The sequence below is a fragment of the Somniosus microcephalus genome, chromosome 19 (genome assembly GCF_052327205.1).
Source record: "Somniosus microcephalus isolate GS21.2 chromosome 19, FLI_Smic_1.0, whole genome shotgun sequence".
Classification (NCBI taxonomy): Eukaryota; Metazoa; Chordata; class Chondrichthyes; order Squaliformes; family Somniosidae; genus Somniosus; species Somniosus microcephalus.
In genome coordinates, this window is record NC_141005.1 from 43,492,370 (window position 1) to 43,520,207 (window position 27,838).

Sequence of the window (27,838 nt, forward strand, 5' to 3'; positions counted from 1 at the left end):
TCCAGGAGTGTAAGAATGAACTGCGGGGGGACAATAAAAAGCAGCAATTAACCAAACTCAATTATTACTCCAAATGACTGGATAAGAACTGAAGAAAGGCTGAAAATGAGAAAAGATCATTTGGCCCATCAAGCTTGTTTTTTCCACAGATCGCGTACAATCTGCTGGACTCTACCTTTGAAAGCTTTGGCAAAATTCTCCCTGTCCTCTCAAAAGATAATCAAGCACAACTCCAGACCACGCATTTAACCTTATGTCATATATTATTTATCTTCCCAGAATTGGTTTAAAGGTAACCCACAGAATAAGTAGAATTATCACACACTAAGAGGACTACAGGCTTTTCCTCATGTGAAAGTCCTTTGTAACATCCTCGCAACTGCAGTGTTTCTGACTTAAGGGTTTGTCGACTGATGAAAGAATTCTTACAACTGTGGTCAAAATACAAGATTGAGGACGATTTCTTAAAAGTCCAAATACATGCGGATGATCTATACCATGTCTTTAACAAATATTATCTCCTTTTTATTTTTTTCACATTCATTTCTTTAAAGGTAAACTGACTATCCTCGCTGTGTGATGGTATCACCAGTCTGACAAGGCACATGGAATAAATGAGATTATATCAGCACTATATCTATACAAATCTTATAGTGGGTAGTTTGCCGCAGTTATTGTATGGTTATGACAATTTCCCTGTTTATTACCCTTTACATTCAGCACACTTCACTGCATGTTTGTGTTAAGCTTGTAATGTTTGCTCAGATAACCACATTTACAGCTGAGATCTGAGGCACAGTGAGATTCTTTGTTCCATTCTGTCTGGCTCATTCATTGTGTACTGAGCGTGGAAAACTAGTGAAAGTCTAACCACTTTGACCACTGCAGTTAACCAGTTAAGCTTAATATACAGGATACCATCCTTCTTTTTTCTAAAAGACTGAAGTAAAACAGATGATATATTTTAAATAGAAACACTTCCTTCTAAGTACATATGTTTAAAATACTCACAAGTTTAAAATAAATCAAGTACAGATGTACACTTCAGGAGATGCCTCAAGTGCATTTCCAGACAGATTTTATGCTCGAGTCCAGTTGAGTGAACAGTCCATTTGCCAAAATAATTATTCATTTGACAATAATTCACTTTGAAGGACACGTTACTCCCTTTCAGAAATACCCTTGCATTTTACCCCATGTATCACTTTTGGATGAAGTAGTAACACTGGAAGGGGGAAACTTCAGGAGACTAATTGCCCTTTAGTATGAGTTCTTGGATCGGAAGTCTATTCCTTGTTCCTAAGAGAAGTTAACTGAAGGCAGCAATATAAAAAAATACTGTCGATGATAGCATTAAATGAACACTCAAAACCTTCATACCAAACTCTTCTGTCTGCTATTTTAACACAGGCATTAACTGGTTTATTTTAAATGGACTAGCCCCTTCACTAAACGAGCAGACAGAGGAATGTCATTGGGATGTGTTGGGTTTATCTGCTGATACTGTCAACAGTCATTTTCAGGCTATGGAACATTTCCTGTGTTTTGGAAGAAAATGGGAGGACTGTCTATTTTATAATCCACTAATGAAACCGTGGGAACAGGTGAATGTGAGATGAATGACTTCCGAGAAGGCAACTGAATTAGCAAGAATGAAAAAATAGCAGCCAATTATGACACACCTGTAATATGGATATTTTGACAATTATCAAGCAGCTACCAAGCCTCTTAATAAGTATATAGAGTCAAATGTTATGTATCCAGTTGTGCAGCATGCAAAAGCTATGGAGAATGGCCCCACAAAATGCAAGAAATGAATTTTCAGATCATGCTCTGGACATATTGATAAATACAGGTGAAGATTGCAGGATTACATCAATTTCTTTATCCCACTGTGGGGTGGATAATGTATGTACTACTTGGGGGTCCAGGTACATCGATCATTAAAATGTCATGAACAGGTACAGAAAATAATCAAAAAGGCTAATTGGATGCTGGCCTTTATATCTGGAGGACTAGAGCACAAGGAGGTAGAAGTTATGCTGCAGCTAAAGAAACCCTGGTTAGACCACACCTGGAGCAGGTCTGGGCACCACACCATAGGAAATATATATTGGCCTTGGAGGGCGTGCAGCGTAGGTTTACCAGAATGATACCCGGACTTCAAGGGTTAAGTCACGAGGAGAGATTACACAAATTAGGGTTGTATTCCCTAGAATTTAGAAGGTTAAGGGGTGATCTGATCGAAGCTTTCAAGATAATAAGGGGAACAAATAGGGTAGATAAAGGTAAACTATTTCCGCTGGTTGGGGAAACTAGGGCGAGGGGGCATAGTCTAAATATTAGAGCCAGACCGTTCAGGAGTGAAATTAGGAAACACAAAGGGTGGTAGAATTTTGGAACTCTCTTACGCAAACGAAAATTGATGCTAGATCAATTGTTAATTTTAAATGGAGATTGACAGCTTTGGTTAACCAAAGGTATTAAGGGATATGGGCCAAAGATGGGCATATGAAGTTAGGTCGCAGATCAGCCATGATCTCATTGAATGGCGGAGCAGGCTCGAGGGGCTGAATGGCCTACTCCTGTTCCTATATTCCTATGAAGGAATTTTAAATGGACAACTTCACTCTCTCCATCCCCATGTTTTTATGTTCTATACTAGCTAAACACGTACAAAATTGGAGATTGCAGTATGGAACAGATGGTGCACCTCCAGACATGAAACCGTTCACTTCTTATTAGCAGGCTATGCAGATTTATTTAGGAGGGAGAACTCAAACGGTGTGAAACCAATGGAGATTGAAGGAGATAGTCTATGATTTGTACAATATTTTACACCAAGTCTATACACAGTAATGGTGTATAACACTGCATGTCATGACCATGCAGTAGCCAAATGGATAAGTGTGTCTACTTATTCATATTGTACCATCTGTTCTCTTCACACCGCAACGAGAAACCAGTCACACCACAATCTGAAGAGCACCACTCACCAGAGAGCTAAATGTCACCACCCTGACTTGAAGCAAGACACCGGCACAGATGCATACACTGCATGAGAAGTAGCTAGTGATGCTGATAAGGAAGCATAGGGTGAGTCATGGAGCAGTCACGGATGAGAAAATGATAAGCATTCACGTCAACCTTCAGTGTTTCATGCTGACATCAGTATTTTTGGGGCACAAGTCTGTGCAACAAGTCCTCCTCTGTCCATCTAGCCTTGCTATTCCAGAGTCCGGTGTGGACAGGTCCCATTCCTCCTCTTCACATGCTTCAGCCCACATTGCTGCCTCTATGTCGTGTAGGTAGGAATTGACCCGAGAATGGGAGTTGCCGTCTACAGTATACAGGGGCGGCAACCCAACAATTAGCCTTGGAATTGCACAAAGATGAGGAGCAGAAGCCACCAAATTTTTGTAGGAGTGGGTGGACAAAGTGGGTGGGAAGGGAGGGAGCAAGCTACACGGTGTGGGACATAATGCCATGCAAGGGGGGAATGTTTGGGGAAGAGAGGAGGAAAAGTGGATGGCAGTGAAAGCTGAGGGAATGGGAAATTGATGTCAATGGAGGGGGAAGGTAAATGGTGGCAATTGAGGGAAAGGGGCAGAAAATGTGAACATTTTTTGGGGGGGGAGAAAGAGTGGAGAAGATGGGTGCAGTGCTTTGGCGTGAGGGAGGAAAGAGAATCCTAGCATTAATTGAGAGAGTGGGGAGGGAAAGTGTTAGCATGATCTCTGGTAGGGGGTGGGAAGGGAAGAAGGGTAGAAGTAGAGGACCAGCTTTGAGCTAAGAAAAGTGTGCCAGGCTAAATTGACAAGGGAGAGGGAGAAGAGTATGAACTGGGAGGATTGGAGAAGAAAGTATCTCTCTGAAAGAGTAAGGAGTGTCTGTATTAACGGGGTCTGGAGCAGACAGGATACCCTTTGTGGACTGGGGCTATGGGGGGAGGTTGGATGTGGGAGTGTGTCTGTTGAGGTACCTTTTGGTAAGTGATGGTCTGGTTGACCTGTTATTCCAAATATAACTGTGTTTTCCCTTTTAAAAAAAAAATCTAATTAATTCTAAAGTATAAAAGTATTTCAAATTAACCAAAATCTACCATTGTACTCCAGGGCAGCATGCCCGGACCGCCCTAGAAATGCACCACCAATTCTGTGCCTTCAAAATTTGGATTTACTCTTCATCCTCTCATGTACTTACAGTTTTGGACCTTACAATGAAGGAATGTTATGTATACCTGCTGCTTTGAAGGGTACAAATCCTGTATAGCTACATGTTTTCCTATATCAAGACTATTCTTGATTTGTCACGGCTGAGGGGGGTTTCAGCTTTTTTTTTTTTAAAGCCGATGGTCAGCTTTTGCTCCTTTTCCCAGTTGGCATGTACGGATAAAAATGGTGAGGGTTAAAGAAGAACTATCTAGGGGCAGGGAGGTGGGTATGGTTGTATGTAGGAGAATGAATACTGAGGTATATTTTGGGCATGTGATGGTCTGGCATAAAGTAGAGGCCTAGATCACCGAGTGCCCTTTCTGACTCCAACAGAGAGTGATACAGCACCATGACCATACCGATAAGTCACTTGGCTCAATGCGCACTACTTACGAAGGTGGTCTGGGTCCACCTGTGTATGCACTGCCATCTCCCATGTCAAGTTACGGAACAATGGTTATTTGCACCGCAAACTGCCACTGAATATGTGAAGATCCCAGTGGAGATCTGTAACACAGATCATAGGTAAAGTAAGAGCATCTCTCATGTACGATCATCTGATGAATGCTTTCACTGATGTTATGAATTAATCCAGAATCCAAACTCCAAGATGGAGTCGTGGCCTGCTTCAGCTCACTTGGAGAGTGATTACAAGCAACTATGAGGAAGGGATTACAAAATCTCATAGATGCCCACTCCTCTATGTTCAGACAGATCATGAGGCCTCTTGACGAGATGCTTCATCAGTGGAATGTGTGGAGTACCACAGGAACAGGTGGTTTGCACAGGGCAATTCATCACACAGAGGAAGCAAGTACGTCAGCAAAGCCATTGAAACGTACACTTCAGCTGCACAATTGAACAAAATTAATTCAATTTTGCTACATTTTATAGTCTGTGGTTCTTCCATTGCACAGAAAATGAAGTGTCAGTTGTGCAAAAGGCAAACAATGTAGTTGACTTCTGAGGTGTCCCTGTGGCATTAAAGTTCAGGGCAACAGCAGCCATCACTGCCACTGGTAACACATTGCAACTGATTGACTGACTTTACAAGTCTTTGTGGATCATGTGGCAAACCTTGATCATAGCCTCCCTGCTTAGTCTCAGTCTCCTCATGCACTGCTATTTCATCTTGCTTAGGTAGCAGAATCTATTGTAGCAGACACACTGATTGGGATAGTACCTACTGTGAGTTCTGCACCTCCTATACACGCCTGGCCCGCACCCCCTTTCTTGTCTACTGCTGTATACCTTCCAATATTCATTATACCCCGATAAAAAAAACTCTTCTGTCCTATTTACTTTTGCACTGCTATGATATACCTTAAAAATCTTGGTGTTCATTAAACTTACTGACCTGGAGGAAAATTGTTTTTTGATTTGATATACAGCTGCGGAATAAGGCACGGGTTTCTAATCAACAACATCAAGTAATAAAAATGGCCTTTTCCTCTCACTTTGCGGTAAAGTTTGGTCAGGGGGAAGAAGTAGGAATCCTCAGAGCAGTGCCAAACACAGACAAAATAGTCCATTAGTGCTTTCCATTGGCATTATGCCTCTTCTTTGCTAGCACTATCAAACAATGGAAAATTGTAGCCCATTGGAGCTGTGCAACACTTTCATCTGCAATGAAAAGTTAATAGAATATAGTTCACATCATTCTGCAACTCACTGCATTTTGAAAAATGTGAAGGGATGCTCATCAGATCAGGCGAGTAATACAAGATAATGCTAAAGACTACTGAGTCCAATTTAAGCTGGATCTGTGATAAAGGTGTGCAACGTGGGCAAAAGGTTTAAGTGAAATGCACACTTAACTGTCATCCATTAAACTGTAAGACATACAGTTGGTTTCAATAGTTTAGTATTTTTCTACACGTTAAACAGTAAGTTTCAGTTCTAAAGTTGGTAACTACTTAACTAAGTGGAATCAAAACCATATATATCTGCAACCCTGGTGCCCAGTATTGAAAATGCTTTTAAAAACTGGGTTAATTCTTCAGTGGAGAATCATAAATAATTGGTATTTTAATGTCCTTATGTGTCAATGTAATCACCGTATGGTTAGCCAATAAAGCTGCCTTTTCAATCTAGGTGATCTGGATTCTACTGCATATCTATTTATCCCATGGGCTGCTTCTAATTTCTACAATCTGCATAGCATGGAGAACCGTGCAGCTTGAATGGAGTTTCAAAGAACAATTTATCTTTGGCTGTACAAAATTAGTCTTCTGTTTCCCATTTGCAGCCTTCATCAGAAAAAACAAAGGAGAAAAAGGGCATAGAGTGCACAGTCTACAGTATTTCAAGTTATAGAAGAGCAGTGGGAGCTAGGGGGTGGAGTGCATTACAATACAGTATTGCAATGCTTTTATCGGAGCACTTAAATTCAGTTCAGACTGATGGAATTTCCCTGATCTTAAGTAAAATGGATATGGACAACCTCAACCAACTATCTCGTGGAAACTAGTCCACAGCATAAACGTACCAATGATTTGGTACAAACTGACCATCTTGTTCAGGGTGATCACAAAGATGGATGAATGAAATGTCACATCAATGCTTATGTATTGCTCTTTTGAGGTAGGAGTTAAGCTGCATTGTCAAGGTAATGTAAAGGGCTACTTCACTCTGCATTTATCCTATGCTATAACTGACAAAAGTGGAAAATGCCCTGTCCCACAACATTGGCATCTTTCACTAGAATGAACAGAAAAATGTTTGCTCAAATGTATCAGTATCTTAAAAATATATTAAGTGACAAAAATGATATCAGAATTGTTGATCCATGTTAATCATTTCAACACAGAGCCTATGAAACAGTTTACATGGCAAAATGTATTTGCACAAGGAATTGATTACACTGAACTACAAATAGTATGAAGAATGAGATTACGCAGAGAAACCAAGTGCTGCACCTCACATCCTAATAAACACAGGTCTTACAAATGCAGCACTCAAATCCAACCACACAAAATTGGCCATATATCACTTTAAGTTATGGGTTTGTGAAATTAAAAGCATGCATTCGTAAAAAATATTTTGATAGCAGCCAGTAATAAATGTAGACAAGACTCAATCTCCCTAGCATATGGGGTGGAAGATATCACCCCCCCCCCAATCTAATATTGTTGGAAGAAAAATCAGTCTAAAAAAGGAGACACCCTTTTAAGTGTGGAATTGCTCATTTGTAATTGGGGTACTAGGGTCCAAGTCCCAGAGCGGGTTCTTTAAGGATCAATGTGTATTTTTCCAAAAAATATTTCCCAGTTCCCAACTTTGGTATTGCCTTAGTTTTATTTTTTTTTCATTTTCAAAGTTAAATTCCTGCCCATTTAACCATCAAATGACGTCACCGCATCATGAAAATAACCTGGGAAGTGGGGGGTGGGGAGAAGAGTTCGTGCTGCCTCACCTTTTTTGGGGGGGGGGGCATTTCTACTAAAGGGGCCAAAACAATCTCTACCCTGGATCTTTAAATGGGAAGAGAGACTAAAAATGTCCAAAGGGTCACTTTGGACACAAGTTTAAAAATCAGAAAATTCTGGCAATCAGAGAGATGGGGAGGCGGTTGAGGGGCAAACGGATGAGGATGTCCTGCATAACCTTCCTGGGCCGCTTAACCAAGTGCTGTGCATTGCTCCCCAGATTTTTAAAAAAATGTAAAGTTCACCCCAATCACTTCCCTTCCACCTTTGAATAGTTGGTGATGATAAATGTCAGACTCCCCCCTCCTTCATGAGCCCAGATCTACGGCATCGCCGGGGAAGGGGGAGGGGGGTTGACGTTGAATTGGGGGAGCTGGGGAGAATTGTTCAACCTACAGGAGCGTAAAGTACCTGTCAGCAATGGTGTGAGCGGCTGCTGAGCTTGACGGAAACATATCGACAATAAAACAGCATCTCCTCACTTCAGCTTTCAATAAATGACAAATGACTTTGTTTTGAAACTTGTTGGAAACTGCGCCAGAGCATGCCATGTATTAAAAGATACTGGAGAGCTAATAGGAAATGGGGTCTGTCAGTGGCGAGTGTCGGTGGAGGGGAGAGACTGCTCGGGGGGGGAGAGACTGCTCGGGGGGGGGGGGGGGAGGAGAGACTGCTCGGGGGGGGGGGGAGAGACTGCTCGGGGGGGGGGGGGGAGAGACTGCTCGGGGGGGGGGGGGGGGAGAGACTGCTCGGGGGGGGGGAGGTCGCCGGCTCGGCTCGGCTCGGTTCTGCTGGGAGCCCCAATAAACCCTTCATATATTCCCAGCGCGCTGACAATGACCCAAGGCGCTCACGCCTGGTCGAGTTGAGCCGATTCCCATCTAAAAAAAAATGGGGATCGGAAATGGCTGATAACTTTCCACCCTAGCCAAGGGTTAATTAAGGGTTCTCCAGACAGGGGAAAGAGGAAGGGGTTTCGAGTCGGCGAGGGGGGGGCGGGGAGTTGCAGTAAGGTGAAGCTAGGAGCCTTTCAGGAGTGTGTGTGCTCACAAGAATGTTTTATTATAACTCCACGCTACCCCTGTGGTTTGTAGCTCCACAGTTCTAATTAGATCCATCCATTGCTGTGCGAACGCATTGACTTTAGCTACAGGGATCCCTGGCAGATTGTGGTTTTTTTTTAAAAAAAGGAGAATGTATCGTTAGGGGAAACGTGTTCAAAAGCAGCCCTGCCATAACTAGAGTCTTAATCGTGGGACCAAACTTTTTGTTTTGAAATAGAAAGTTTGGAGTGCCATTGAAAACCGTTAGTTAGCATGGTGGCTGTCCACTGTTCTAACACTGCAGGTCTGTCCGTTGTGTCTTCGTTATTTCAGGGCTCATTAAAGTGACAAACTGCCCCGATGACAAGCACTGTACATTTTCACCAGCAGCTCGGAGCCTGGCTCGCAGCCCCGATAAGTGGGAGAGGGGGGTCGGATCTCCAAAGCTATCCAAGCCCAGGCTAGCATTATCCGGACCGTCACAATGGCTGGGCAGGAACGTTCAACATCTTCGCCTGGGCGCAAAAATAGTCATTCAGATAGAAAACAATCGCTCCCTGCTCTCGGATTAACAACTCCAAACAAATCTGACCGCCTTCCAGCGGGGTCAGCGACAGGCTTCCTCGGCCACAGTCGCTGTGGGCATCACTTGGCCAAGAGTTCACGGCGAATGTGGTTGAAGGTGCTCGGCTAGCCGGGGGCAGCAAGAACGAACGGTCGGAAAGTCAGCAAGATAAATCAAGCATTACTACCCGGGTAACGTGGGTCCGCATCTTTCTAACCTGTCGATATTATTCAGATAAATGTATGTTATGAAGCCCGTGAATCCGGGATAGTGTGCCGAGATGTTTCAATTCCATGCCCGTGAAAGTTGGGACGTTAGTATTTCCTTAGGAGGACGGGGAGTTCCTATTTGGGCTGGTTTCGGCTGTTCTTGTTCTCGATCAGTTTTACAAATCTCCTGAATTTTTCACAGGCACTACCCCCCGCCCACCCTCCTCACCTCTCACCCGCACTCCCACCACCAGCTCATTGCTTCAGTGCAAAGATAATAAATTCTACAGAAAAATGCGCCTACAGATTTCTAGCTCGAATTATTTTTTTAAATAAGCGAAAGAAATATACAGGTGCTCTGAGCTGAATCTCAGTGAAAAGGGATTGATCACAATCCTAGAACCCGGTATTCCCACTTCTCAGCAGAACAGCCAAGAAGTGCGAGCAGTCAGTCGAATCTTGTCCCTGCTTGAGATGAGAGAGAGTGCAGTCACTGACAGCAGCATCGCCAGGGAGAAAGGGGATGGGATGGGGGATACAGTCAGCGCTAAATCTCGTGTCCCAACCGATAGCGATCAGATCTGTGACAGGCTGAACCACCGCACTGTCAGAAGCGGCGAGCTGTCACTAAAGTAGTTTCAATCACACATTGTACAAACCGCTATTTCCTGGGAGATGCAACAGACTGTGCGTGCCGCAATATTGCTCTTTAAATCTAAGCTCCCGAAAAATACCCACAGCTACATTTCGCCGAACCCTTGCTCTTCTGTGCAAAAAACCAAGTTGTCGGTAAACTTCAAACTTACCTTTGCAGAGCAAAGCGGCAAAAATCAAAATCTCAGCCATGCAAGGGCGATGAGCAGTCAGCTTTGCAAATCCCAAAGTCCGCATGTTGCCCCAGGAATTATTTGTAATCTCCCCAATGGGACACCTTAACTATCCCCCGCGACCAGGAGACTTTGAAAAAGCTTTTTTGTTCTCTCTCTTTAAAACTCCGTGCACTGTTTAATCCTGTCCATGCCGAGGCCAGTGCGTCCCAGAGTTGTAGAGCAGCCACACCAAACTGAGAGGGGATGAGCCCAAAAAGGGGGAAGAGAGGAGACGATCAGCTCCAACTTGCCCCGCGCTCCCTTCTCTGCCTTATCTCCACGATCATTGCTCCACTCACTCGGCGCCTTCGCGGAAGCAGCGAGGGCCTGCGTGCGACGGGCAGCCCTGCCGACCAATGGCAGGCCGGCGCTCAGGCGGCGCTTGCTGCCGATGGGCCAATGGGAGCGGCAGGGGGGCGGGGCGGGCCGCTGTCCTGCCAAGTTGTCCTGGAGTCAGTCGGGCACAGTGACGGTGCGGGGCTGCACTGACTTCGGGCTGCTCCCTCCCCACCCTCTGATAAAATAAAGCACCGGCTGTCACATACTTTTCATGCAAAGTTTAAACCAGACTGAGCAACTTTCAGAAACTCTTAAAATCAGTCTTTTTTTTTTACCTGATTGCATTATGTTGTACACCGTGTTTGGTCATTAAACCTGAAAATTGGAGTCACTCAAGCTAAAGACCTAATTGGGATGGTTATGATTGAGAATTATTCGAGGCACTGGCCCCTGTTTTCTTGCAGGGGTTCCCGCCTGCCCTTTACTTCTGCTCTTTCATCATCACTTTGATTCTTTCATTCCCAAATTCTGCCTTCCTGTTGAGTTTGTAAGGATGCACTCTCGAGTTTTTAATATTTAAACACTACTTCAAAAAGTTGATCCCTGCCTCCTTTCACCAATAACAAGCGCCATTTATAGAAAGGTCAATTTTTTTTTGCCGGTGTTTAATTTAGTTTTAAAAAGGTGCTTATAATTGTCATCTCGCCATGTGCAGGACTCGCCCAACTTGCATTAATTTGACTCACGCTGACTGTAATTCGAAATTAAAAGATTAAATATTTGATAAACTAATTTTGTACCAATTGCAAATTAATTACAAAATGTAATTTCCATTCGTTAATACATTTTTTGCCAGACAGCACCAACATCAGTCACGCTTTCCAAATTTTAAAAATTCTTGCTTATTAAAAGTCTCGTTACAGTAATTGAAATTATTTCTTTGCTTGTACCTGCATTTTAAATGTATTGCAGACTTCAGAATTCAGTTCTTGTAGGTACATTTTGATATCGACTAAGTATGATAACAGTTAATTCAGGAAGAACGAAATCAAGGTGACTGGATGGACAAGGCTTTCTTAAAATCCAAATACAACAAAAAGATTCAACAAAACCCTTTATTTATATCTTATAGACAGGCAACACATAAAGACAGAACATGTACTTAATATTACAGAATCCCTTTGATGAACATGCACTAAATTACACCTTGTCTGTAAAGCATTCTGAAGCACCGGACAATTAGGAGTGAAGTTTGCTGATTGATGTCTCATTTTCAGTGCGATGCAGTTAGTACTGCTGTTAAAATATTTAAAGCTCAGCACTGGATTGGCTCACTTCCCATTTCAAAGTCTCGGGGCTTTATTTCGCTGGTATTTATCTGCAACTGTGAAGTAATCACGACACCTAGTGGTGAAGTTTCATTGTACTGATCTCACAAAACTTAACACATTCCCATTCGGAACTCTTGGCTGTTCCCATCGTTGCACGCAAAACGCCTTCGATGGATTCTTAAAAAAGCTTGCTAATTCACTAATTACGAATTTAGTTACAGTATTGGTATTATCTTTAACCACAAGCAGAGGGCAGAGCATTTGCAATCATGATGGAAAGAAAGACGGGCATTTCTATAGCGCCTTTCACCACCACCGGACGTCCCAAAGAGCCTTACAGCCAATGAATTACTTTTGAAGTGTCCTCACTGTTGTAATGTCGGAAACGCGGCCAACTTGCGCACAACAAGCTCTCACAAACAGCAATGTGATAATGACCAGATAATCTGTTTCTGTTATGTTGATTGAGGGATAAATATTGGCCAGGACACCAGGGATAACCCCCCTGATCTTCAAAACAGTGCCATGGGATCGTTTACATCCACCTGAGAGTAGACGGGACCTCGATGTAACGTCTCATCCGAAAGACAGCACCTCTGACAGTGCAGCATTCCCTCGGCACTGCACTGTCAGCCTAGATTTTTGCGCTCAAATCTCTGGAGTGGGACTTGAACCCACAACCTTCTGACTCAGAGGTGGGAGCGCTACCCACTGAGCCACTGGCTGACACATATGATGTAAATAATGTAAAATTTTAACAAAATTATGTAAACCTTTTAAAGTAATTATATAATCAAAGGTATACTTCATTAAAATCGCAGTTTGTATTTAATTGAATTACAAAAGGTGAGGAAAGACTACTACGAATAACAGAGGTCCAGGTTACCCAGGTGAGCAAGGTCCCGATTGCAACTGCCCAGTGTCTGGAAACAACCGTCTACAAAAACCCCATGAAAGGGCAGAGATACGTCTTCAATACTTGGAATGTTTCTTCTGAAAAAAAGTGTCCATATTCCAAACTCTGCCTTTGAATTCACTTTGAAGTCACTCATGCATGTCGATTGCTCCTCTGATATCAAAATGATCCAGTTCAGGTCACAGCATCAGTAATACACAGTACGACCCATTAGAATGCCTGCTATGTAGAAATTATTCCATTGAAAGTAAAAGTTGTCAAATCACATCCTAATTGGTACCTCTCCTCCCATGAATTTGGAGCATGTCACACTACAGACGACATGCTCAAAATTCATAGCTGGAGAGTTACCGATTCAATGGAAGATGCAGATTTGGTCTCGCAAGAAAGAACTTGAATTCACCATCTCAGGACTTCCAAAGCACTTCACAGCCAATGAAGTACCTTTGAAATGTAGTCACTGTTGTATGTATTGTGGTGCTTGCAAGTAAAAGCTGCAATAATATAATTCGCTATTTCTTTTGTAGATGGTTGCTGAGCATGAAATCACCTCCTGTTGAGATATTTATTTTTTTCTAGCCCTTCTCGGTCCCTCTGCACCACACCAGCTGTGATCAAGAGGATAGTTCAGTGTTCTACTCTCCATCTTCCACCAGAACTACTCTGAGGCTAGTCACTGCAAGGTGCGCAGATACAGATTAGGCTGATTGCACATTCCCTCTGGGAAGCATCGTGTCATTGCTTGGCACAAGTATTGGTCCGAGGTGAAAAGCGCACTGTCTAGGTATTTGCAGATCTGAGCCCATATCCTACCAAGCCACGCTGCAATGTGTCAGTCAGTGCTTCAACAGCTGTACCATCGTGCTGCCACCGTTTTATTTTTAGTAGACAGTAAAATTATATTGGAGTGTGTCAGCGGCACTGGCAAATTCAGTTATATAAGTTTAAGGTAATTTAATAAAACAAATCTCTTTTAATACATTTTTTGTATTTTCCCATCACATAATTCAATATGTGTCTGCTATGTACAAAAGGGAGTAATTTCCCTCTTTATACACCTTTACAGCACCAAAACTCTTTAAATTAGTTCCATCGCAAAGTCTGTGACTCAGTTCAAGATGAATACTAAGCAGGCCCACTCATAGTTTTATATTTACCCTGTATTGTTTAATTTATAATTTAAGACTGCCTGCATAGCACAAACACAGATCTAACATTTAACATGTCTAAAAATACCATAAAACCTTCCCTCCTGACTCACAAGAAATACAGATGTAGAAATGTCTTTATAGCGTTACTTCAGAAAGGAGAGTTATATTTTATTCTCTTTGTTTGCTCTCCCCTTCCATCCAATTGCACTCATTGGAGGACTTCTATTCATTCTCAATAGTAGATCTTACCTTCATTAAATTGCACAGTTCTGTCTGTCCAGAATGGGTGGGTTCAGCATCTGATTTGTTTATTGGAATGATTTTCTTTTCCATTCCTAACTCAGGTTAGCCTTCTTCTCCTACATGCATATTTCCTCAGTTGGAAAGTGACCCTGCTGCGACCTGTCCCTGGACAATTCCACAGGTAACATCAAAGCCAATTCTAGAAAAAGCCACCAGGACATGTGTTTGTGCATTGTGGGAAAGGACTAGTTTTCCCACATAGAAACATAGAACAATAGGAGCAGGAGTCGGCCATTCGGCCCTTCGAGCCTGCTCCGCCATTCAATATGATCATGGTTGATCCTCTATCTCAATACCATATTCCTGCTCGCTCCCCATACCCCTTGACGCCTTTTGCATCTAGAAATCTATCTATCTCCTTCTTAAATATATTCAAACATGACCCTTCCAACCCTGCAAAATATGATCTCTGGGGAAAGTCCTATGTAAACATGCCAGTGAAGACCGGGAACTGAACACTGAATAGTTAAAAGCAACATTTAGTAAGTAGCTCTCTATTTCTTTGGCGAGGTGGTGGGGGAAGGAATGTAATGAATCTTGGTGCTTTATAGCATAGGTTTTTGAACTGAGGTCCTTAAACCTGAAAGGGTTCACAAGGTGATAGCGAGGGTTTGTGAGATTGTCAGATCTCCTTCTGGGCTCCAACATGCAGCATACCATGAATACAGTTCTCAATAATATTTTTTCTGTGTTTGATAACTTACTAGCATATTATTTCTATTGCAATATACTAGTAAAAACACTTTCTGCAAGGTCAGCATGGGTTTTCCTTTGTGTAGCTGACGTTTTTCAGTCATTGGGTGGGGGAGGGGTTGGTCCCAGTGGAAACCAGAATTATTAAAGGATCCCCGGGATTGTGTTAATATTTATAAGGTTTCCCTCACCCAGAAAAGTTGGAGAACCAATGCTTCAGCAGTATCCTAGCCCTGCTCAATAAGTAGTAAATCAACATGGTTGACAAATGCTAGTGGTATAGTAACACTGTGCATTTGGACAAGGGTCATAAGACCTGAAACATTAACCATACCTTCCTTTCTTCACAGAAGCTGCCTGACCTGCTGAGTGTTTCCAGCATTTTCTGTTTTCATTCCTGATTTTAGCCATTCTGCTGTGAGGAGATGCCAAATGGAAACCCAATCAGAAGGGAAATCAGAGAGAGAGTGACCCCTGATTGCTTTCATCCACCTCCTGATGGAGCTTCAGCGTATCACTGGCAGAAGTCTGAGTAGGTCACCTGGCCATTCATGGTACATTATACAGGGAGACCATTAGAAAGAGAGAAAGGGGAGAAGATATATATGCCTTAAATAGTAAGTTAACCTTCAAATAAAAAAACAAACAAATACTGTGACGCACATTTTACCTTTTGCTTTTCAAGTCTAACGCTCAGTGCACAATCAATATGGGTTATTTTATCCTCAGTCACAGATCTGTGCAGCTTAGGTATTACATGCTGATCTTGACTGATTTTTCAAAAATTGATCTATTAAAGTACAAGGTGGTTGGTGCCTGTCTTTCCCTAAAACAGATTTTTGACATGAATGAAGCTATAAATATCAAGAGCACATCAATTGAAGGTCAAGTAAGTTCCTGTAAAAATTATTGAAAAGATCTGAGGCTGCACTAAAAGCCTCACCTGTAAACAGAGTTGCACACATGTGCCACTGAAGCCACCCTCATATTGCACTGTCTCCAAATTTAAACAGTGAGATTATCCCACAAGAATGATGTAGCTGAGGGACAAAGGGAGGAGATTTTCACTGTAGCTAAGAAATTGCATTCACTGTATTTGGAATGGTAGAATATTTTTAAACTGTGGCGGACACATAGTTATTTGAACTATGAGAAAACGTTTATATTTTTCTCTGGGCCTCCAGTGTTTTGCACTGAATTTTCAATTTCAGCCAGACTAGGTGGCATGGTCACTGGTATTATACCATGATGTTTTGCAGTAGAGCAAGAGAGCTTCAATTCAATAGAAGCACTTAAAAAAAAATTGAAGAAAAAACACAAAATAGTAGGGAAATGGTCTCAACCTTGCTTTGTGCTGAAACACTGATAAATTTTATTCTGTGGAGTCACTATTAAATAGTGTATTGGCTTATTTGCTAACTCTGTTAATTAGCCCTATAGTTAGCTGGTTGTTTGATTTCCTATTGCAGGATTTCCAAATTGTGCCATCATGGAAGCAGCAAGCACGGGGAACGTTTCCAGTGATATCATGAAGTGCTGGCAATGCAGTTGTAATAATTTTGACAGCACTTGTGCCTTAGACCATTGCTGCTCATTCTACATCTCCGACTCAGCAGTGATGTGACAGCTTGCCACTAATCTCATGGGAAATATATAAACTTATTTTACTAACCTCTAACCTATTAAGCTTCATTTGAAGTGTGAAACCATTTCTCCCTTGCGCTTGTGGTATAATTATAGCAGAGTGAAAGTTCAAGAGAAACACACCATACCCTATGAATTTCTTCTAAATTCAATAAATGATTATGTCTACTTTGCACCAGTAACATTGAATTTTAGTGTTGCAACATAAGCAATTGCTTTTACTGTTGTCATTTGGTGCAGTGTCATTGGTTGCCACCTTAATATATGCAAATGAAAACAAAACTTAGAACTTTACTGTGTCTTTGTTGATCTTATGAAGGCCTTTGATACAGTCGGCAGAGAGGGCCTCTGGGAACTGGCTAAAGCTGGCTATCCCGAAAAGTTTATCCAGATGATTCGCCAGTTCCATAATGGCCAGATTCATAGAAGATGGTGAAGTTTATAACCCCTTCCCTGTCTCCAATGGAGTTAAACAGGTTGAGTTCTAGCTCCCACTTTGTTTAGTACCTTGTTTGCTGCTCTGCTTATTTATGGTCAGAAGATAAAATATGCCTGGCTTAGATGCAATGATAGTAAAAGTGCAGCTAAGGTGGCCTTAGTCTGAATATCTGATACTAGACTACCCAAGAAGGTACGCTACGGTAAGCTGAAGCTTGGTAAATGCTCTTGTGGTGGTCAGTTCAAAAGTAATTAACTAATGTGCCATTTCAAAATGAAACATTTAGGAGCGTGATGCTTGCGACAGCAAAAAGTGGCAAAAGTTGATTCACGATGGCACGACAAAGCATTGAAGCAAGTCATATCCAGCTAGCCAAAGAAAAGAGAGCCCAAAGGAAATTGAGGAAAGATCAGCTCTCGGGTCAATCTGACATCCGATGTCCTGTGTGTGGGAAAACATTCCTTGTGAAAATCGGACTTGACAGTCATACAAGAACCCAAAACCTGTATTAATTGGAGATGGATCATAGGCTGTCAGCACCAACATTGATGGACAAACCACCATCGCTAATATAAGCAATTTTTAAAACAGGGACATTAACAGGAGAAAAAATCACAAGATACCAATTGCGTACCATTGTACAAAGATGTACTCCCTTGGTACCACATCAGCTCTGCTACAACAGGCATATAGAAGAGCAGAACTATCTTTGGTCCGATGGCTCATTTAGACTGTCATTTAAAATGACCTAAAATTAAAAAAGGACTGCACCAATTTCCTTTTGGAAACTATTCACTATTCTCATTTTATAAATGAGAGAGAATCATTCTGTAATAAAAGCAGATGATATATTTAACCAGGTGAGATTAACATGGTCACACATGCACTGACGCAATTGGTCTCATTATTAGCCTTGAATGGGCTTTCTCCTAACTAGTCCATGCAGTTTAAAAAGAACAGTATGGCTGCTACTAAAGTATTTCAAACACAGTGATGTTTCTTACTGCTTTGTGTTGTTAAAGTAAAATTCAGAATGATTAAATGTGCTCAATTGGCAGGTGCTGTGAGAAATTTACTGGGTCCCATTTTGCTGAAGCTTTTCTATGTCTGAAGTTCAGAAAAGCACCTTTCCTGTCAGAATCAGAAAATAAATGGTGCACTGATATTTCTATTTTGATCAAAAGTACCGTTTTACTGCACTAATAAAAGAACCAACAACAAGCTTTCTGCTGCTTGTTATGATTCTCTGAAGTTATATTGTTCCTAAGAGCGATAGCATCTGCCAGGGCCTTTTACAAAAATAAAAATAAAATGGATTAGAAAACATCAGTGCTGAGAAGGGTGAACATATTGCTGTGTGCATTCTCTTCACATTCACCCTGAAGCAGTCTTGTGCTGACCTGTATATATCAAATCTACAGAACAGGCTGTTATGAATCCAGCCAGCAATCACAAGGGATTTAAAGTAGGTTTGTTATTTGGCAGAAAAAAGTCATCATCCTTAATTATAAACTTATGCAGACAAAATAATAAAACCTCTTTTCTTAATTTATTTCAATTATTATTTTTCTCCAACAGGCTCCCTCCCCTCCTCCCGGGTCACAAACTGGCAAGTGAACAGGCAGGCAATCTGTTCCCAGCGATCTACCAATGTTATTCTGTACGACGACTACTATTACTATTATATTGGGCCCATCCCTGCCCAGCACCAAGGGCAGAAATCCAGCTGCTGCTGGTAATGGCTGTTGGCTACAGCCTCTAGCCCAAAGGATGCACTGGGTATACGTGGGAAAAGGCAGTCCTTATCTTTTTAGTCTAGTGTTGCCTTACTGCTGAATATAGGAGAGGAATATTGGACCAATAACTCCAGTTCCTTAAATTTGTTTCTTATCCTCTGTGCAATAATGTGCATACATTTCAGTTTGGACTCCCTTCTTTTGGCAAGTTTTCCTTTTATTGTTGCCTTCACATGTCCTGATTTCTTTTCATTATCTTGTCCTGTTTAATCTCCTTCAATCTTTCTACCTCCATATTACCCATACACCTGAAGTTCACTTCCCTTTCTAAGCTCCCTACTTTATTCACTTTTCACCTTTAAAAAAAAATTCGTTCATGGGATCTGGGCATCGCTGGCAAGACCAGCATTTATTGCCCATCCCTAATTGCGCTTGAGAAGGTGGTGGTGACCCGCCTTCTTGAACCGCTGCAGTCCGTGCGGTGAAGGTACTCCCACAGTGCTGTTAGGGAGGGAGTTCCAGGATTTTGATCCAGCGACGATGAAGGATCGGCGATATATTTCCAAATCAGGATGGTGAGTGACTTGGAGGGGAACTTGGAGGTGGTGGTGTTCCCATGCGCCTGCTGCCATTGTCCTTCTAGGTGGAAGAGGTCGCGGGTTTGGGAGGTGCTGCCGAAGGAGCCTTGGCGAGTTGCTGCAGTGCATCCTGTAGATGGTACACACTGCAGCCATGGTACGCCGGTGGTGGAGGGAGTGAGTGTTTAAGGTGATGGATGGGGTGCCAATCAAGCGGGCTGCTTTGTCCTGGATGGTGGCGAGATTCTTGAGTGTTGTTGGAGTGGCACTCATCCAGGCAAGTGGACAGCATTCCATCACACTCCTGACTTGTGCCTTGCAGATGGTGGAAAGGCTTTGGGGAGTCAGGAGGTGAGACACTCACTGCAGAATACCCAGCCTCTGACCTGCTCTTGTTGCCACAGTATTTATGTGGCTGGTCCAGTTAAGTTTCTGGTCAATGGTGACCCCCAGAATGTTGATGTGGGGGATTCAGTGATGGTAATGCCATTGAATGTCAAGGGGAGGTGGTTAGACTCTCGCTTGTTGTAGATAGTCATTGCCTGGCACTTGTGTGGCGCGATTGTTACCTGCCACTTATCAGCCCAAGCCTGAATGTCGTCCAGGTCTTGTTGCATGCGGGCACGGACTGCTTCATTATCTGTGGAGTTGTGAATGGCGCAATCATCAGCGAACATCCTCATTTTTTACCTTATGATGGAGGGAACGTCATTGATGAAGCAACTGAAGATGGTTGGGCCTAGGACACTGCCCTGAGGAACTCCTGCAGCAATGTCCTGGGGCTGTGATGATTGACCAACAACCACCACAACCATCTTCCTTTGTGCTTGGTATGACTCCAGCCAGTGGAGAGTTTTCCCCCGATTCCCATTGACTTCAGTTTTACTAGGGCTCCTTGATACCATACTCGGTCAAATGCTGCCTTGATGTCAAGGGCAGTCAGTCTCACCTCACCTCTGGAATTCAGCTCCTTTGTCCATGTTTGGTCTGGAGCCAAGTGGTCCTGGCGGAACCCAAACTGGGCATCAGTGAGCATGTTATTAGTGAGTAAGTGCCGCTTGATAGCACTGTCGACGACACCTTTGCTGATGATTGAGAGTAGGCTGATGGGGTGGTAATTGGCTGGATTGGATTTGACCCGCTTTTTGTGGACAGGACATACCTGGGCAGTTTTCCACAGTGTCGGATAGATGCCAGTGTTGTAGCTGTACTGGAACAGCTTGGCTAGAGGCACGGCTAGTTCTAGAGCACAAGTCTTCAGCACGATAGCTGGAATGTTGTCGGGGCCCATAGCCTTTGCTGTATCCAGTACGCTCAGCCATTTCTTGTTATCACGTGGAGTGAATCGAATTGGCTGAAGACCGGCTTCTGTGATGGTGGGGACCTCAGGAGTAGGCCAATATGGATCATCCACTCGGCACTTCTGGCTGAAGATGGTTGCAAATGCTTCAGCCTTGTCTTTTGCACTCACGTGCTGGGCTCCACCATCATTGAGGATGGGGATATTCATGGCGCCTCCTCCTCCCGTTAGTTGTTTAATGGTCCACCACCATTCACGACTGGATGTGGCAGGACTGCAGAGCTTTGATCTGATCCGTTGATTGTGGGATCGCTTAGCCCTGCCTATAGCATGCTGCTTCCGCTTTTTCGCATGCAGCTGTGTTGCAGCTTCCCCAGGTTGGCACCTCCTTTTTTTTAAGGTACGCCTGGAGCTGCTCCTGACATGCTCTTCTACACTCCTTATTGAACCAGGTCACCTGGCTTGATGGTAATGGTAGAGTGAGGGATATGCTGGGCCATGAGGTTACAGATTGTGGTGGAACACAATTCTGCTGCTGCTGATGGCCCACAGTTTTGAGCTACTAGATCTGTTCTGAATCTATCCCATTTAGCATGGTGGTAGTGCCACATAACACGATAGAGGGTGTCCTCAGTGTGAAAATGGGACTTCGTCTCCACAATGACTGCTCCACTGCTACCGATGCTGTCATGGATAGTTGCATCTGCGACAGGTAGATTGGTGAGGACGAGGTCAAGTAGTTTTTCCCCTCGTGTTGGTTCTCTCACCACCTGTCGCAGGCCCAGACTGGCAGCTGTCCTTCAGGATACTAGCTTTTTAGTTAGTTAACTGGATTTAGCTGCCGTGGTGGGATTTGAACTCACATCTACGGGATCATTAGTCCAGGACTTTGGATTATTAGCCCAGTAACATTACCGCTATGCTACCGTTCCCGCCCCTAACATATTAGTTAATATCCTGCACCACAGCTTTAGTTAACCTCCCCGTAAGGTTACTGATCCCAACTCTGTTCAGTTGTATGCTGCCCCATCAGTACGGTTCACACGGCATTAGCAGTGGTCATGTGATGCAGTCCCCATGGCTTTTTAGCCAGGATCACTAATTATTCATCATATTCCATTAATAGCAGAAAGTAACCATCCTTGCATTTCAACTAATTTCTGCCTGCAAATTTCAAGAGTCTCTGGTTGTTTCTTGATATATGAAAAGCTCAGTGGCAATGCCATCCCTCTTACTGATTATCTTAAGAAGGACGAGGAAGTGGAGAACCATTTTTTTTGCAGCCCCACTGTGCTTAGCAGATGGCTATAATGAGGATTCCTTCTAATTGTTCTGTTTGGCAGATAAATCTACAATGTAAAGGTTCAGTTAGTGTCTGAATTATTCATCACTTTTCATTCTAAATTCTTCCATCTAACAAATACCGTTTGAGTCATTGGAAAAATGTACTCTTGCAGCAGCTTGGTACTGCAGTACAGCAAATAGCACCAGATCAGCAAGGTCATGGAACCGAATCCCAGAGCTGCCCATCAATCATCTCCATCTAATTAGGGTGGGTGAGCTTTTCCATTTTTTGGCTGTGCTGCTAAATAGAGAGTGGCACAGGGTCAAGATGTTCCATTCTGAAAAGGAGAGAAGACCTACAGTGTAATTACCATACCTAATCTGAATCATGCTTCCTATTGGCTTGTAAAGATAAGTTAGTTGTGGTTTTCAAATACTCAACCAATTCCATAGTCAGATACTCAAACAATCAACCAATTGTGAGTTCCGTTAAATTCTCAGTGACTTTGGTTAAATATTTGATTCATCAAGAAAGTTGAATCACACAAGACGAGTGTTTTCAAACACAAAGCAATTTAAGTTCAGTACTCACCCATGCAGAAGTCACTTCCTGCGGCTGTGGCAGCTGGTATGTGGCTGACTCATTGTTCTTCTTTCCAAGTTTGCATTTTGTAAGCAAGGCTTTTGAGCTTTGTAACATCTTTACAGAGACACTGCCACTGTTGATTATTCAGAGATCACTTCAATATCCACTCCAATTAAATAACCAAAGAAAAAGATCACAAATAATGTTAACCATTTTCTCCAGTCAGGTTAGGCTTGGGATAGTCAGTGGCAGTTAGTGACAATGAGTATTTGGAGACATCCCAAAGTTATATGAATTATCCTAATCTGACTGGAGAAAATGACCAACATTATTTGGGATATTTTCCTTTGGTTGTTTAATTTCTGAAAGTACTCTGCAAGCCATTTTTAACTCCTCTTGTATTCTATCTCCTTTTAGGTATTCTCACATCACCTACCATTCTTAGCCAGCTTGGCTAATACGTGACGTGTGGCAAGGACTCTGCTAATGCTGTTCTATAACTGACAACTGAGAAGAGCAAAAAGGTAGCTGAGTATAACTGGGCCCCTGATTTGTCCCTTTTATTTACCTACAGTGAAGTGCCTGGCCTCCACATAGTTCTTCCACAGCAGATATGAGGGACCTATATCTTGCTGTGCGCTACCACGCCACCCACCCATTAGGCAACTTGTGCTTGCGTAAGTGTTAAATGAGGACTATGCCAATGGGTGGCCGCTACCAAAATTCTCATCATGTGAAGAAAAAGTGGATAAAACTGTTAACAAGCGCCATATTTTGAACCACATTATGTATTTAAAGAAAGCATGCAATAAATGGTGTCTGTCTTTTACTCGACAGTTTCTTTTCTGCTCATCTACATACGTCACAATGGTTGTAGTCAGCAACTTGGCACAAGATTGGTACTTAGGGACTTCAGTGGGTAATTTGATAAATGTTGCTTGTCAGCATAGCCTCATTTTGTCATCTGTTGCTCTCCGTTTGATATTGCGTATACCTTTGACAACATGTCTGCAGATATGGTTGTTTTGTTCAGATGATGGAATATGTTTTATGTAGTAAATTACATTTTGGAAGGTGGTCAGAAACAATACCACTCTGGTGACATTTACAGCTTTATTTATTTATTTTAAATGCATCACTGCTTTAAAAGAACTCAAACATGGATGCATTGTTAACATTACATAGAAATAAAGAGAGTCAAGGTTTACCAATGGAACATTACTGCAGTGCTAAACAATCTAACAGTAGGAATGTTATTACAATAGTATTAGTAATATGGAGTCTCTGCACGTTGATCCGTATTAGACTAATTTCTTTGTTACATCATAACTCATGCGAACTGGGCTGGAAATTGCGCTCGGAGGCTTCCCGCGGGCGAATGTCTCCGAACTGCTAGTAAACTCCGCACCTGCCTGCTGCTTCCGGAACTTCAAAGACTCGCGCTCCTGGGCCTGCAGGCGTCGGCCTGCGTAAAGGCCCACGTATCCCAGGGGCCCGTGCGGTTCACAAGCGGCCCTGAGATCACGTGGGTCAGCCCAACAAATCACAAAGGGGGATTCCCATTATGCTTATGCGGCTTCCATTTATGTACGGAATCCCCATAACCTTAATAGGAATCCCCTAAAACACACATCACAGCACTGAAATAAAAATAAATCATCACACGGTCAAAATTAATTAAAATACTATTTAATTAAGCATTTAAAACAAAAATTCAATAAAAGAAAAATAAATGTAAACATTTTTCAAGGGGCCATTAATAACCTAAACTAATTTGAAAGGTTTTTGTATGGTTAAATCACATAAAAAATGTATTTTAATATTTATTTAAACCCTTATGCTGGTAAAAGAAGGCCCTAGGCCTGCTTTATCCTGGCGTAAGAGTTTCGTGGGCATTTGCTGGGCAGTAGTTGGGCAAATAGCCTGACTCTCCGCCAGCGAATGTCCACTTCCTGCACATGTGGATGATCTGTCCAGCTGAAACTTCACAGATCACAAGTTCCGGGTTTTCGCACACGCAACGTACACGGAAACCCGGAACTAGCGGGGAACTTACGGCTGCGTACACTGTGTATACTCTATCAAAGACCCTGGACAATCCGGGCCAATGAATTACTGTAATTTTCCTTTTCACTTTGTCAGCCCCAAAGTGACAATGACAGCGCGTCCCTCCAATACAATGACAGCGTGTCCCTCCAATACAATGACAGAGCTTCCCTCCAATACAATGACAGTGCTTCTCTCCAATATAATGACAGTGTGTCCCTCCAATACAATGACAGCGCATCCCTCCAATACAATGACAGTGCGTCCCTCCAATACAATGACAGTGCGTCCCTCCAATACAATGACAGCGCGTCCCTCCAATACAATGACAGAGCTTCCCTGCAATACAATGACAGCGCTTCCCTCCAATACAATGATAGCGCATCCCTCCTGTAAAGTCTGTGTGTTCTAGTTGTAATTAATAACACACAGACTACAAGATTAAAGTTCAACAGGTCTTTACTGGTTGGAGGTCAGGACTATACTAAATACAATCTTACTACACAGTGCTTATATACCGGTGGTCACCACCGGTATTACGTATACAGCAGCCAGAGAAAGTAGTACATCTCTTAAGGTGGAACAGGCTTAAGTTCTCTTAAGGTGGAACAGGTTACATACACCACAATCCTCCCTTTTTAGCTTAATAGTCATATCCCCATTTAACATAACATCATAACATATATACATATATAACTTCAGGTATAAACAGTTCAAAGGTTCAGTCTCTCAGGAGGCCTTCTGATTCGGTCTGGATAACGCCTTTCAGTGGTCTCTGATTCTTGTTGCTGAGGTGACTCTTCTTGTTGGTTTCCTATGTATTGGACGTCATCATCAGGTACAGTCCCTGCCGAGGTAGATGCTTCAGGTTCATTAACGTCTTCCACAGTTGTCTCTGTCGCAACCATGGGTTCGACCCTTGCTCTTGATTCTACCAGTTGATCCGCATGACGCCTTATCACATTGTTACCAATATCTACTGTGTACATCAGAGGTCCTTGTCTGGCCAGAATTGTTCCGGACTGCCATTTTTCGTTTCCATAGCCCCTTGCCAACACTGGTTGTCCTACTTCAAAACTTCGAGTGGACTTGTTATTAATATGCCGGAACTGTTTGTTTTCCACTTCCCTCCGCACATTTGGTTTTAACAAGTCCAACCTGGACCGCAACCTCCTGTTATAAAACATCATGGCAGGACTTTGGTTGGTCACTGCATGAGTGGCGTTTCGATACGCCATTAGGAAATTGTCCACCTTGTGCTGTAGCGGAATCTGATCATCGTTCATGGCCTTTATTGCCTTTTTGAATGTTTGGACAAATCTCTCGGCCAACCCGTTTGTCGCCGGATGATATGGGGCAGAGGTATAATGTTTCACCCCATTCTTCTTTAAGAATTTTTGGAATTCTTCCGACACGAACTGTGGTCCGTTGTCTGAACAGATCTGTTCTGGCAATCCGTTCCTTGCGAATATTGTTCTTAACACCGCAATTGTCTTTTCTGAAGTAGTGGTATTCATCTTGATCACTTCTGGCCATTTGGAATGTGCGTTCACCGCAATTAGGAACATGGAGTCCATGAATGGACCAGCAAAGTCAATATGTATGTGTTGCCATGGGGCTGAAGGCCATTCCCATGGGTGTAGTGGTGCGATCGGAGGTGCATTTTGCACTTTTTGGCACCCAGCGCAGCTTTTCGTCAACTCCTCTATCTGTTGGTCAATACCCGGCCACCATACATAAGCCCTAGCAAGACTTTTCATCTTAACTCCCCCCAGATGACCTTCATGCAGTTCTTTTAGAACTCTTTCCCTTAACTTGGGAGGAATAATCACTCTTGTCCCGTACATCAAAGTACCATGGCAGACGGACAGCTGGTCTCGCCTTGCCGAGAATGCCGGTAACAGAGGATCACCACGTGTTGGCCATCCTTTCACTGTCACCTCGTAGACTCTGGACAGTGTCGGGTCGTTCCTGGTTTCTCTTTCAATACTTGCATTGGTGACTGGTAAACACTCGATGATGGTCGAATGAAATAACTCAACAGGGTCAACTTTCGTCGTTTCTTCTTCTTCAGGTAGTGGCAGGCCGCGACAGCCCATCAGCATTGCCATGCTGCTTCGTACCTTTGAATTCTATTTGATATTGATGTGCCCCTAGGAAAAGGGACCATCTCTGGAGACGCTGTGCTGTCATCACTGAAACACCCTTCTTAGGGTTAAAAATGGGTACCAACGGCTGATGGTCTGTCAGAAGTGTGAATTTTTGGCCCTGCAGGTAATGATTAAACTTCTTCACTCCCCATACAAGGCTGAGAGCCTCCCTATCGATCTGCGCATAGTTGCGCTCAGCGGAGGTCAATGATCTGGATGCAAACGCGACTGGCCTTTCCGTGCCATTTGGCAACTTGTGTGAGAGTACTGCCCCAATACCATATGGAGAAGCATCACAAGCCAACCGAATAGGCAGTGTCGGGTTGAAGTGAGCCAACACTTCCTCTGAGGTGATCAATTCTTTGTTTTTGCGAAATGCCTTCTTACAGTTTTCGCTCCATTCCCATGGTACCCCCTTCTGTAAAAGAGCGTTTAGCGGGTGCAGTACTGTGGATAGATTTGGTAGAAATTTATGGTAAGAGTTAATCAATCCTAGAAACGACCTCAACTGAGAGACATTATCCGGAGTGGGGGCCTTTACAACTGCCTCTATCTTGTCAGGAGACTTATGAAGCCCCTCCCGGTCAATGACATGACCACAGTACGAGATCCGCTTCTGGAAGAACTCACATTTCTGCCGATTAACTCTAAGTCCATACTCTTTCAGTCTGTTGAGCACCAGTTCCAAGTTTGCGAGGTGTTCTTCATCACCATCACCTGTAATCAGAATATCATCCAGGTAACATTGTGTGCCTGGAATTCCCTGTAATACCTGCTCCATGGCCCTCTGCCAAATTGCTGGAGCCGATGCCACTCCAAAAACCAGCCTATTGTACCGGTACAAACCTCGATGCGTGTTGATCGTGAGGTATTGGCGTGACTCTTCTTCAACCTCCATCTGCAAGTACGCCTGCGCCAGGTCTATCTTGGTGAAGTGTTTCCCGCCAGACAACGAAGCAAAAATATCCTCAATCCGTGGAAGCGGATACTGCACCGTGTGAAGCACCGGATTAACGGTGATTTTGGAATCTCCACAGATGCGAACCTTCCCTGGTTCTCCTGGCTTGTTGCTCG

The 27,838-nt window shown here is 43.1% G+C and overlaps 1 protein-coding gene across 1 annotated transcript in view; it reads right to left on the bottom strand.

The window, feature by feature from the left end:
* The window catches only part of LOC147104387 (transmembrane protein 132C-like), a 1,245,027-nt gene extending 1,234,425 nt beyond the window's left edge, over nucleotides 1-10,602 (bottom strand). Inside the window, exon 1 of the mRNA XM_085961692.1 lies at nucleotides 10,266-10,602. Coding sequence (XP_085817818.1) covers nucleotides 10,266-10,350 — 85 coding nt within the window. The 5' untranslated portion in view covers nucleotides 10,351-10,602. The remainder of the gene's footprint in view (nucleotides 1-10,265) is intronic.
* Between the last annotated feature and the right edge of the window lie 17,236 nt (nucleotides 10,603-27,838).